We start from the raw sequence: 14244 nt of genomic DNA, 5'->3' as shown, positions 1-14244 counted from the left end.
TCGAATCTCCACGATGGGGTGAGCTCCCATTGCTCTGTCCCAGGTCCTGCCAACCTAGCAGTTCAAAAGCACAATAGTGCAAGTAAATAGGTACCACTGCTATGGGAAGGTAAATGGCGTTTCTGTATGCTCTGGTTTCTGTCACGGTGTTCCATTGCTCCAGAAGCGGTTTAGTCATGCTGGCCACATGACCCAGAAAGCTGTCTGTGGACAAACACCGGCTCCTGGCACCTGAAAGCAAGATGAGCACCGCAACCACATAGTCGCCTTTGACTGGACTTAACCATCCAGGAGTCCTTTACCTTTTTTCCCATTCAGCTTTATTGGATGACACAGGGTTCTAGTTCTTATGAGGGAGAAACAGTTCTCATGACCTACTTTCTTAATCTCATGCAGAACTTTACGCACTCCTATAGCATGCCCCCCCTTTTACTTGGTTACAACATACAGAGAGCAATAGGCTAAATGGTAATGTTCGCAATAAATTTCTTTACTGGTTACTTCCTAACTTAACATATACAGTTGTACCTCTGGTTACGAATGGGATCAGTTCTGGAGCCCTGTTCGTAACCCGTGACGTGCATAACCTGAAGCGCAGTGTCTGTGCATGTGCGTGACACGATTCGGTGCTTCTGTGCATGACGTCATTTGACGCGTCTGCGCATGTGCAAACCGTCGCACCCAGAAGTAACGTGTTCTGTTATTTCCGGGTTCGGCGCGTTCATAACCCGTGTTGTACGCATCCTGAAGCATTCGTAACAAGAGGTACGACTGTATCTGCATTGGATTTAATTAAATAGATTATATACCTTGCTTAAGGATTGTATATGGTGTACATAATGGACTTGATTTGTATGTTAGGAAGTAACCAGTAAAGAAATTTGTTACAAACATTAATTACCATTCAGCCTGTTGCACTCTATATGTTGTTAACTATTGCATCTGCGTAACAAGGTATTGTATTTGTTTTGACCCTTTTTACTTGGCACTTTTTAAAAAAGCTTACAGCAGGCTTCCTCAACCTTGGCCCTCCAGATGTTTTGAGACTACAATTCCCATCATCCCTGATGATGTAGGCCAAAAACATCTGGAGGGCCGAGGTTGAGGAAGCCTGGCTTACAGGAACACTAGTAATATTTGTATACTTGCAGATCCTATGTGGGCAACTGGGAGACCCATGCATTGTCCACCTGAGTGGACAATGCAAACCTCGTTTAGGGTGTGCATCCCTTGGCTTGCAAATATCTGCACTCTGATTCATCAACTATCTGTTCTTAAAGTTCTGTGGGCTTGAAATGAGCCTTGAACATTCTCTTCGGCAGCATATGCAGATTGTTGTTGCTGGGAGTACGGCAACATGGCTTTAATAATAAAGACGACGAAAGGATCTGAATCTAAAACATACAGATAATTGGACTGGTGAACGCGGCACATCACCTACTACTGCTGCTATTATAGTTTATATGGCATATGAACTATGCAGAATTTTGCTCCAACCCTTACAGCAGTAAAAACGGCAGTAAGACCAACCAATCTGAATAAATAATCATCAAATTTATTGAATCATGAATAATTTAAGACTGGTACAATCATTAGCTTTATTCTCCATGACACAGGACAGGGGTGAGAAGGGCAGGCCAGAGGGAGGCATGGTCCAAAACAGACCAATGGCAGATTCCAATCCTAAATGGTAACAGAAAATTAAATAGGGATGGTAGGGTGGAAGTAAACATCATACTGTACACAAAATACTCAATTCCTAGTTTTTCTCTTTAAAAATGGCTAGAAAAAATTCATCAAAATGCAGCACTTGTAATCAAATATTTACAGTTCTATGTTACAATGAAAAAAAATGTACATCTTAAAAGAGAACATTTCTCATAAATGGTTCCACTGGAAACAACTAGATCAAAACAGCAACCTTCCATTTAATCTCCACAATTTTTTTCCATGTGGTTTTTTTTTCTCTCTCTCTCCTTTTCCTTAAAAGGGAATTGTCACATTTAGACAAGTTTCAAGACAGAGAATATCAAAAATGTCAGCATCACCAATGCAATATTGTAAGGGGTTTATTTGTCTCTCCAAAATATACCAAAAAGGAGGAGAACTAACCAACCCCTCCCTGTTTCTGCACCATCACCCTAAAAAAAAAATCCAATATATGACTTGTACAATTCTTGACAGTTATGAAGGAAAGAAATATTTTGCATGCTTCCAATTTATAACAAAACACGACTGTTGCATAGAGTCTTGCACTAAAAACAAGAAGTAATTCCAATTTGTGGGGCGGGTTGAGGGAAGGCAAAACTGAAAGCAACTCAGATGAAGTATTTCATCATTCTAAAAAGGGAAGGAATTTTTATTTATCAATGTTGAAAAGAAGAACTAGATAAGAAATGTGCACAACAGGTAACCCTGAATCCCGAAGTTTCAGAAAGGATACTGAAGTTGCCTGATCATCCAAAAGGATGAAGTTGCTCGTGTAAATTATTTTTCAGTGACACAAACAAATAAAAAGATAGAATTCCTTTCATGTTCATGGCAACAGGATATGCAGGAGAGAAAAAACCCTGAATACCCAGCATTGAGATTTTGTAAAGGGAGTCAAATATATCTGATGTCAGTCGAGATCCCGCATACTGCTTTCCCCAGCCACATCATTCCTGTAAATAATTCTTGTGTGTCTTGATGTTTGTGAAATCTCAATGCTCCCAATTCAGTCCAGCTGGACAACCAAGCCTTCGGCTAAATAAAATTTCGCCACACATTTTGCTGGAGAGATCAGCTCCATACGTGGTTTTTCCTTTCTACATATGAAGAGTTGCTCTTTCCTTTGAAATGGACCAGACACCAGAAACATGCAAGGCGTCACTGCATCAGGATAAATTTGTGGCACTTTTATAAGAAAGTTTCTGGACTTGTGCAACAGGGTAAAGTTGTTAATGTGTTTTCATTCACACATTGTACCTTCACAGAAACCACTTTGCAGAGGCGGTGACTTGACTGGAAATGACAAATGAGCAAACTCTAAATGTCAATTCCAAACAGATACAAGGGGTGGTTGGTAAGCAAATTGTATTATTTAGCCACTGGGGGACAACTGCAATAAACACTGTTTAACTAAGATTTATACACAATACATTTATTCCTCAGGCCAGTTTCCATATTGGGTAGGGTGAACAGAATCCATGTTTCTTATGAGCCTATGCATACACACATGAAGAACCCTATTCCACAGTTCCCACAGGAAAAAAGCTCCCATTGGCTGGGGGAAAACCCCTCATTGGTTGGTTTACTTTAAACAGGATCCCTCTGTTTTTAGCAGAGAAAAGGCAGGAGATGATGGGAACCCTTCTAGTGCATACTTTCCTTGGCACAATTAACTATGTGGCAATGATGCTTTCAGCAAGACTTTAAAATGTTGCATGCTAAAGGCATGGCAGTTGGGAATCACTCATGCTACACAGTTCCATGCAGAGCTTGCCATACAGGTACAATACCTCACTCCAACCTGCACTATATCATCATTTGGGGTGGACTTCAACATAGCACTAATTGGGGTACGCACACAGGGAACAAGGTCTGTTTGCACAACGAGTTTTCTTCTTCTCTCCCCTGTACCCCCCAAACCCGTTCTATGGTTTCCCTCAACCCTCCAGAACAGATTTATGCGGTGCAGAGGGAGGAAGGTCCCATTGCATAAGCAGACCTCATTCACTGCACACAGCAACTTAGGTGAATCTTCCCCAAGTTTGTAAATCCCAGACTTGGGGACAAGCCTCACATATACAACAAAATATATTGCCCGTATGAAGTGCACCTCCTTCTAGGCAAGCTCTGGGTTCCAGGCTGGGGTGTGTGGTTGCTGCTGAATCATGCAAATCAGGGTATGAATTTAGGAACTCTGCAAGACTCCAGATGTATGGGTCTCCAACTACAACATCCATGGGGTGCGAAACAGAAACAGCTTAAAAACATGCAATGTAGAAACCAATCTCCAATGGGACACAGATGGGTCTTTCCCAATGCAAGTGGTCTTCCTCTAAACTTCTTTTTCCTTCAAAATTATTTCAACAGAGCACAACATATATGAAGGAAAGTGCTATGCTGAAAGAAGTCCAGACTGTGTTCAATGTTGGGTATGATGAATCTATTCAAACATTTATAAAAGGCATGCAGTACAAATTTCCTGGGACTATACCATTCAAAATGTACATGGATCTCCTATTTTAATGCTGGTTCTTGGTTTTTTTTTTAACCCCTGCAAGTGGAAAGATAGCACTTCAGGGAGAAGGCAAAGAAAGAATCATTTTCTAGGATGATGATTTCCATATGAAGGGAATTTTTGACCTGGGAGAACCTTTCAAATCTGTCCCGCAAGAGGTCCAAGGAAGCAGGGAGCTTAAAAACTAGTTCTCTCCAGCATGTTAGACGGATCTGCTTAGGGTTGTGAATCACTGTGGCCCATTTTCAGCAACCAGGTGAGAATTTAGAAGGTTAGCTAAGTACCCTCCTCCTTCTATCTTGTTATGATGAAACACTCAAGCAATTCTGGTTCAACAGTTCAACAGGCCATTAGTTCTAGAAAAACATAATGGGAGCAAGTTCACAAAAAACTCCAAAACACAACGGATTAAATTCACACGTCACCAAAAGCAGAAAGTTATGAGGTATAATAAAAAAACCCTTACTCTGTCATGAGACACGGTAGCATAACCATAGTCCTCTTCAGGCATTACAAAGTTAGAATCACAGGTGATAATTAATCATAGAATTGTAGAGATGGAAGAGACTCTGAATGTCATCTAGTCCGAATGTGATCTAGATTCCTCTTCATTGCAGGAATCTCCCATCCAATTTGAAATCATAGCAGATCCTGTTTAGCTTTGCAAATGTGCTAGTAGTTTCATTGCTGCGCCACCAGGTTCTGGATGTCTGGGAGGCAGGAAACACTGTATTGGTCCTGCTCCCCTTCACCCGACTTTGCTGTGTTGAATGGTAAGGATTGAAGTGGGATTGTGTGTTTGCTCACCTGAACATGCTGACAAACCTCTGCACAACTGGGGTTCCCGATTGCAGAGAGGCTTGTAAATATGCTCAGGGGTACCCATTTACAAGCCCCCTATATACCTTGCTGCTCAACACAACAAGGTTGGAAGTGGGGCGAGAGCTCTTACTTTGCCGTTTGCCAGCCTGGTGCCCTCTAAAACTTCTGGAGGGCACCAGGTTGCTGAAGACTGTCCTATACGCTTTGACATTTATAATGTCTGAAGAGGGCTCTTGTGTCTGTTGCATCATATTAACCCTACAAAGATTTAACACTTTCTTTTCAAAATGGTGACCAACATCTAACCTGCATGTTCTAAAACAAAACAAAAGATTCTAGCAGTGATGCCATACAGCATCCTAGAATATTTGTTTTTGCTTCCATTAGATAAACATCTGTCCAATGAACTGTTCGCCGCAAGTTGATATGGACATTGTGAAAAGCCCTATCTTATTTTTTTCACTCTTTTAGTTATTGTCACTTTAAAAAAAAAAAAATTATTATCTTATTACAAACAGTATTCACAGCAACTCACATAATTGTACTCCAAGAGATGACTCCTATAGCCCTGTTTTGTTTAAATAAAAAAACCCCATCATATGCAGCACTAATGGAATTCAAACACAATTAGTAGAAAGTAGGTAAGGCATCACTTTAAAAAAAATCAGCACCCAAAGATAGCTGAAAAGGCGTGTGTGTGTGTGTGTGTGTTGACTGTGGCTCTAGCTGTGGTACAGCCTGAGACAGCTGACTAGTTGTTATATATTTCAAACAGAAAAACACAAACCAGAGTGCAATTCTTTGTGAGGTGTTCTTGTTCCCCAGCAGAAGCACCAAGATTTAAAAAAAACAACAAAAACAAACAAATACAAATCTTTACTCTGTGCGTTTGGCCAAGGAGGAAAAAGAGAATCTGAGAACCAGATAGATTCAAAAACACAACCCTTCAAACAAACAAACAAAATATTTAAAGACACAGTTCTCCTTTACTCAAGACCTGGCTTAATAAAAATGATTCAACAAATTCCAGGAGTCCTAACAGGCTTCAGAGTTGTTCTGAAAAACATTGGATTCTCATTCCTCATGGCAAGCGGCTTTTGAAAATGAGGGCGTGTGAAGGCTAAACAATTGCTGCCTCAAAATTTTGGTAAAAGTTTGGGTTAAGTAATAGTGTAACTAAAACTGGAAGTGTGTTCATTAAGCGTGTTTTCACCTTTCAGGTATGGGCATCTATGCAAAGAACGGATGTGCATCCATGGATGATGAAATCCACACTGGAGTTTTGCTTCCAATTTTCCCTGATGCAGATCCTATTCCTGAAGAGACAAGCTGCAATCTAGTTTTAAAAGACACTTGCCTTTTCAGCGGTGACAACTGCTGAAGCAAAAAGTGGAAGTAAAACACAGGCTGTGGGTATGTTTGTTTTCCTACGCACTACTTTGAATCCTGGCCAAAATGGTCATAGTCCACAAAATGCTGCTGTGGCTCAAAGGTTCACATCTGTGTTCGAGGTGGATTAAGCCTCACATCTGCACCTATATAAAGAAAACTAAATACATAAACATAAAAAGCCAGATCTTTAACTAGAGAACACCCATATTAATTGTGTGTGTGTGTGTGTGTGTGTGTGTGTGTGTGTGTGTGTGTGTGTTTTCCCTGTTTCTCAGCTCTTTGCCTTTTGTGGAACATTATCAAGGCAAGCAAACATTTTATAGCACCAGAACTATCTGTAGATGAGGTTAGACTGAAAGATGATGTTTAAGTTCAGCGAATACTGAATGAGTTTGGTCAGAAGCAGCATAGGCAAGATCCACTCCCTTTCCTCCCTTTCTGGACAGTACATGGCACAAAGCTCTTTCGCTTCATAGGTTTGTAGGTGAGCATTTTTTGTTCCTTCTTCCCCCACGCCCACCACAAATTACTATGACTAATGTAATTATTGGTATGGGAAAAAAACATGTATTCAGTGTCTTAGGCATGTGAGCTCACAGCAATGTCAAAAAGAACAAAAACATAGTAGTGCAGTTCTAATTATCAAGGAAAATAAAAACACAATACAAAAACATCAATTGGGTTGCCTGCACCCATATTTGCGACTGAAAGGGGGGTGGTTGGGGGAGAAACAGAAGGGGCGGAATAGGTGTCTATTGTTCTTGCAGCTCTAATACTGAGATGTCCAGCTGGACTAAAGACCAGTGATCTTCATGGTTTGGTGATTATGTCTTCTAAGCAAGGCAGGAGATGGACCATGGGAAATAACCCACTTCTGCTATTTTCGCATCATAATGTTGATTCCAGAGATGAATCCAGGATGTCGTCATGATGGCTATTGCTGTTGGAGTCACTGTCGTAACTCTGCGGGCTTGAATAGTTAGCCGCTTCCTGCAATCTCATCAGCATGTTCATCTGAGGAAATATCACAAGAGGACAAGCGGTGTTACTTGAATGTTGGCTCTATTTCCACATTTATTTCTTGGCCTGTTTAAACACTTGCTCTGCTTGCTGCATAAGACCCACAATTAGTATTCAATGCCACAAGAAGTCCAGCACCTACACAAGCAGGGTAGACTTGGCAACCAATTCTTCCTTGGTGTTTATGGACTACTGGCAGTAGCTATGTGGTGGAAACAGAACTGGAGTTAGGCTGGGTGGAATGCAACTAGCTTGCTGGACAAGCTAGAAAAATCCTTCTGTCCTAGTAGCAGATCATGCCAAACATTTTAACCTTACTCTGGAGGTTGTAAGTTACCCATCTCCATCGCATCATGCAACGCAGGGTCAGGGAACACGTGGATCTGTTGCGGCTCACATGCCAATGTTGGGCAGGGCTAAAAACAGTGCTTGTCGAGGGCCCACTCCTTTCTCTCCCTTTTCAGTGGGCTGCCAGGGGAGGGTATGGTTGCTCTTGCTGGAAGTGTGAACTGACTGTTTGCAAAGAACACCCTCCTTCCATCACTCTGTTCATTTTGACATTCTCCTGGGTCCCCCCCCCCCACCTATCTCCTCTCTCTTGGCTCCTCAGACTTGCATCAAGTTAGGGATGTATGCAGTCTTAGGGGATTAGATCCCTCCCCATCAAAGTCCCCTTTGCAAGTCACATGCAATGTCATTGATGCTGAAGTGTTGTTTTTTGCAGCCAGTTCGTATGAAGTATGGTGGCATGAGAGTATAACAGATTCTGGGTCCCACATGATTGGTCCTACCCATTTGTTTGTAATGGGAAAGACCACTTACATAACAGTGCCATCCGATGAATCCATGGGAAAAGTAGCTTCTGTGGTGCTGTTGTAACATGAAAAGGGCACCATTACCACAATGTGCTCAGTAAAAGAATTTGCAGAAGGCATGGCCTTGAGATAAGTTTCCAAGGTGGTTTGTAATCATTGTTTTACTCCCTCCAAAACTTTGAGATGCTTCTTAAGGACAGCACAGCATACACAAAGCAATCACACAGACATTGCAAGCCAAGCAGACACCACCACATCTGCAATGCAATTCTAAACTTCTAGGATGAGCCACAAACCACACATGGGGATAGACTGGGGTTATCTGTGTGTACATTATACAGACCACCTGTGCCTTCCTGGACCAAGTTGCAATGCTTCCAAATGACACAACATTCAACACAATAAAAATAATGCCCAGCTGAGAAATCTCACCAGAGGATCTCCTTCAGCATCACTAGGTGGAACTTGCTTGCTGGTTGAACCTTCCCGAGGCATGGAGTAACCATCAAATCCAACATCTTCTGGCCGCAGTTGCAGCAAAGGAGGCCATTCGTGGTGTTGTGGGGTGGCTGCCCATGGGTAAGTGTCCATTACCCATTTGGCAGGGTCTTCCCATGGTGCTCTTCTTCCATACAACTGCAAGCAAGAATAAGAAGTCGTCCTTCATTAAAAAATTAATTTTTCAATATATAGGCCCTTTTTAAAAAACAAAAACAAATTTCTATTAAAGATTTCCTAGTTTTCAAAAATATGTTTATTGCCTCTTTTTTCAAGTTGTGTTTTCTACAGATCAGTTTTATTTGTTGCAAGACATCAGTGCTGCATATAGTACAAAGTTGGGAAGAAAAGAGGGGGAGGGGTGGAGGATGGTGAGTGGGGTGGGGATATATAGGGCTTTAAGGTATAGCCTCTTGGTTGATCATGACATTTCACAAGAGGGATCTCCCATTGTGTAAAAAATGTCTGGGCCAAGAACAGCCAGAGCTCTGCGTGCTTCCTCCTTTAAGCACCAAGCTCTAACTGTTCCTGGGTTGCCTGTTCAATGCAAGTGATGTGGAATGGTGATTCCCAAGCATTTGGAGGTGTCTGAGCAGCTGCATTTCTCACAGGTCACAACCATCACAGCAATGGTTTTCTGTGTTCTGAGAAAGCCTGAGATTCCTCAGACGTTTATGAGGGTTTCCTCAATGAGAATGGTGGGACCAAAAAGTGCCCCTACCACACACACTGATATCATGTATTACACACAACCATGGGATCTTTATGTGTTGCAGGTACCTAGGATGGACTCTTAGTATGCCTGAGTTGAAAGTAAGGACTGATGGGGCTGACCAGCTCATGAGAACTGAGCATGTGCAACGAGGCAAGCAAAAGGAGAATGCACAGGAAAGTGTGGGATAACACTTGGTTTCACATAATGTCATCAGCGCCCCACCCCCAACCCCTCAATTCATAATGAATGCTCTTTAAATAGCCCATGCAAACAAATCAGGTTGAATGCTCAATAAACAGGTTGTCTGGAAGCACTCAGGGATAGACAACCGTCTCCTCTGAGAATTTGTAAACAACAAAAGAGGTATGAAGCTTCTCTGATCTCCTGTCCTTTTAGACCAAATGTGGTTAAAGCTTCAGAAGTGCCCTTGCCAAACTGTTTGCTTGAATGTTTGGCTTCAAAGTCATCAAAGAACTACAGTTCAGTGCTTGGCAAACTTCCCCTGCTTTGGTGCCAAAAAGCTCCCAAGGAACAGGTGATTCCACACATTTTAGTCTTTGACTTCAAACACGCATGCCCTCGCCACTTTGAAGAGGCGGTTTGATTTGACTGTAGCTTGCAAAAAGACACCACAAACCCTGCTCTGTGGAGCCATGGATTTTTGTGAATGTATTTACACGCAGCGTCTTGCGCGAGCCAAAACCATTTGAGCAAGATGAAAGCTGAAGTTACAGAAAGTGGTTTCCAGAGGAAAATGAATGCTCATGTTTTCATGCTTGTAATACAGAGCTTAAGGTGGCTGCCCTTTTGGGGATTGTTTTTCACTTGCTATACTTCTCTGTTCTGACAGCCAACACGATGGAACATTAAGCAGGCCCACCCCACGGGGAGCAAAGGTGCATTATGAGAACATCAGAATGTCATTAATGTTCCAGGCATAAAGATTTCAAGAGCAACCCATGACTGCAGTGGGTTACATGACGAACATAAATGCTCCTATTCCTATTCATCTCTTTTATAAACTAAGTGTTAAATTTTAACTTAAGTTTTAAAAGAAAATACTGGGGAGTTCTCAACAGTCTTCCTTCAAACCAATCAATTAGTTAAAACAAAAATCGGGTGGTATACAGGTATTTATTCATTTGGCCATTACAGTCTATATATATATATATATATATATATATATATATATATATATATATATATATATATATATATATTATGATGAACATTCTCTTGACTAGGGTATTTAGAAACACAAGAAGGGAAAGTATTGAACCATACACTTGAGGTAGATGGAATCTCTGTCCACGTATTTTGCTACCTTTGGATTCTGACAGTTTGAAGCTTCTGTAGTACATATCTGATTTGACAACATTTAGGAACCTATATATCATTGTGTTGCTACAAAGCATATTTTTCCTCTATCCAGAATTGTTTTACCAACATTACAATACGTATGAAACAAAACAATTCTATATACAGTGAAATATGCTTTGTAGAAATTTCTCAGAAAGCAGGGTGTGTATTTAACAGAATTCACGCTTTATTCTGAGAGCACACCAAATGGTTACTGAGCAAATTTGCCCGCTAGGTGGTGCCATGTAATCCAAAATCAGGGACTCTCACTCAACCAAATGGTATGTCAGAAGAATCCACCATGAAGCACAGGACACCAGAAGAGAAGAGGATTTCTACTCCAAAGACAGAGATTCAACCTGGCAAATGGATGCTTATAAATTCCAGTTCCACTTACAGGTCTCCTTTCCCAAAAATGTGGAATAATATCTTAATTCTTAAAGTTAAGGTTATAAACTTATCACACTATTTCCCCTTTTTACTTCTTCTTTATTCAAGGCCATTTAAGCGTCTGAAATATGCTTTCAGATCAACGTGCATCCAGCAAGTTACGACACTGAAAAACCACAGGCATCCCCATACATTCTTATGGGAAACAATCAGCAGCAAATGGTGTCCTTTCTTACAAGACTGAAATGGTTACCGACTTGTTGAGGATGGGAACATGAAACACAAAATAGATTAAGATGCAGAGTCACCAGCAGTTATCATGTTTGTTTCACAGATAAGCTGGCTGAGATAACAATAGCAGTGTTGTCTGAGCTGCTTGAAACTGCTGAACAATTAGAACTTGTAATAAGATACTAAGCACTATCAGTTCAATCAGTCCTAAAAGACTCCTAAATCACTTTAATGACTCCTAAAGCACCATAAAGGAATTTAATATATATTTCTTTTTTTTAAAAAAAACTACAAAAATGTTACAACTAGTTTAATTACATTGCTTTTGCTTTGTTCTTCTGAATGATAAGGCAAACAAAACTACTTGAATTGCGGGGAGAATTGCCCTTTCCCCACATTTTACTCCAATGCAAAGAGTACTGTGTTCTTAAAAAAGACAGTAATAAATGTAGTGAGATAGCTCCAGACATGTGCTTGTATGAAAAGAAAGGCTAATTTAGTTAGCAGAAGGGACTCTGATCCAGTAGAGGCTCCAGCACTGTCCCTGTGTGTCGCCCAACAGAGCATAGAGAGGGCTGCAGGAGGAACTGGTGAAAATCACTTTCCTCCGGTAGATGAGACCGGTTAACAGAGTTGTGTTCCCAGCAAGTCTAGGTCTAACCCACTGGGTATTGCTGCAATTCCTTTCCAAACTAAAGAAAGCATTAATGCAAGTCTGCATAACTCGTGACTCCAAATGCCAAACAATGTCAAAAGTGGGGGAAGGAAATACTCTTGTTTTCAATGCCTGTCGGCGACTTGTTGCTGAGAGAGTTTGCCCAACATTAATGCTCTCACAGGGAGAGTTCCCTCACAAGCTTCTGAAGCATACTTGGGTTTGCCAAGCTCCTGTCAGGCTATTAAATGGTTGGTGGGCTGTGATCGGCTTGAAGGAGAGACAGTGTGGTGTAGTGGTTAGAGGATTGGGCTGGTACCTGGGTGACCAGGGTACCCAGCAAATATAACACACCAGAGGGGGGATCTTGGGCCGGTCTTGGCCTCTTAGCTTAAGCTACCTCCCAGGGTGGTTGTGAGGATAAAACAGGGAGGAAGAGAATCATCTACACCACCTTGAGCTCCTTGAAGGAAAGGTGGGGTATAAACAGAGTAAAACAAAACAAATAAATGAGATGTGAAGACCTAGGTTGTGCTGTATCTGTCATTCCCCCATGCCCACATGCTTTGAGTAGGTGTAGTTCATATGCAAGCTCCTTACCTGTAGCCCTTCTCTGACAGCCTCAAGAAGGTAGGGAACAATAGAGTAGTTCCACAGGTCAGTAAACCAAACCCTAGAACCGTCGACATCTATAGGGCAGGAGAGGAAGAGTCGTGGACCTGTGAGAAAAAAGGAGAAGGTTACATATGCCAAGCATCTTTGGTGAATGTGGATTGAATTACAGCCACAACATCAAGTAAAAAATGACAAGAGAGGAGAAAGGAATGTACACTTAGGATAAAGCACTGCATCAACAAAGGAGCCAATTAACCCATAATAATAGACTAGGATTTATCTACAAGTTGAACATTTGCTATTGCAGCTTTAGTGAGCAGGCATTTAAAATCAATAGTTTGGACACAGCCTATTTTTATAGGGTTCACATTATAACAAAAAAGTGTAATGTATCTGATTCCATGCCTCATAAAGCTCTCATTTTTAATGTAATTAGGACACTAAGGAAAACGTAAACTATTATCTTATGTAGAGTAGATGAAATCTATGTACTCAACCAAGTGTTTAGAAATGCGTCAAGAGCTCTAACAGATAATTCTGAGTTCTCACCAATAGTAACATCTGAAGAGCTGTGGGCCTCTAAGAACTTGTTGAGATGCTGCCAGACTTTGGGAATCCAGTCTATAATTTTAATTAGTTCCGCATTTCTCATACGGCCACCAATCTCCGTTTCAATGAGCTTTCTTCTCAAGAAACGGCCAAGAAAGCCCTTGACTGGCTCAGTGTGGTTGGCACACAACACCCATCTGAAGTTGTGGTGGAGCTGAAGGTTTGGTGTAGAGGAAGTTGCCTGGTTCATAGTTCCAATAATGTAGGGACTGTGAGAAAAATATCAGTCAGTATTAACGTCTATAAAATACAGTATATAAAAAAAGAACAGAAAACCTTTAAGTAATCGCATTATCTACTTTTTTGCTACTACCACTGGCATGTGAAGGAAAACTATCTGAGCCTAAACAACATTGATCAGACCTCTCCATCCCTCCCACAGTATTGGCTGAGAGTATCTGTGATTTTACAGAACATTTCATCTGCTTAATAAACAGATGGTTGATAAATATTACAGAATCTGTGAATGAATAATGAAAAAAAAATACTGCACAATCACACAGGATGGATAAATTTCACATTTTAATACCAACTAACCCATCAGCCTACTAAATCTTTGGTTGCAGGTCTTATACATTTTATTTTTTCTGGGTTGGACCAAGATGGGCAGAAAAATTCAACCCCCATGTCAGGCTGGGGTGGTGGTTTGGATTAGGCAGAGATCTCCCTCCACCAAGCTTTCCTGGCTCAACCAGCCTCCTGCTGAACATGCTGGTGGTCAGGAGGCCCCATTACTGGGGTCTTCACAGGCATGAGCCATCAAAAAGCCTCAGACCTGGGTGTTCCAAGGGTGAGGCTTAGCAAGCACAGGAACCACTGGATCCTGAGCAAATCTTAATGTCATTGAAAACAGCATGGCCTCGAATTATCCTGGCCCCTTCACCTTCTGCTGCCATGA

At 41.4% G+C, this 14244-nt stretch overlaps 1 protein-coding gene across 12 annotated transcripts in view; it reads right to left on the bottom strand.

Annotated features, from left to right (window-relative positions):
• Nucleotides 1-6986: 6986 nt before the first annotated feature.
• Nucleotides 6987-14244, bottom strand: part of NAV2 (neuron navigator 2) — a 537457-nt gene continuing 530199 nt past the window's right edge. For 7 of the 12 annotated variants that reach the window (XM_033150800.1, XM_033150780.1, XM_033150744.1 and 4 more), the window contains 4 exons: nt 13287-13555; nt 12723-12841; nt 8707-8910; nt 7322-7453 (listed from right to left, as the gene is read on the bottom strand). In XM_033150800.1, the coding sequence (XP_033006691.1) occupies nt 7328-7453; nt 8707-8910; nt 12723-12841; nt 13287-13555 (718 nt within the window). In that variant the 3' untranslated portion in view covers nt 7322-7327. Of the gene's footprint in view, nt 7454-8706; nt 8911-12722; nt 12842-13286; nt 13556-14244 lie in introns of all 12 variants that reach the window. The other 5 variants (XM_033150735.1, XM_033150751.1, XM_033150770.1 and 2 more) reach the window with 1 other exon arrangement.

Source organism: Lacerta agilis, chromosome 1 (assembly GCF_009819535.1).
Source record: "Lacerta agilis isolate rLacAgi1 chromosome 1, rLacAgi1.pri, whole genome shotgun sequence".
NCBI classification, from domain to species: domain Eukaryota; kingdom Metazoa; phylum Chordata; class Lepidosauria; order Squamata; family Lacertidae; genus Lacerta; species Lacerta agilis.
This window is presented reverse-complemented; position numbering and strand designations above follow the sequence as displayed.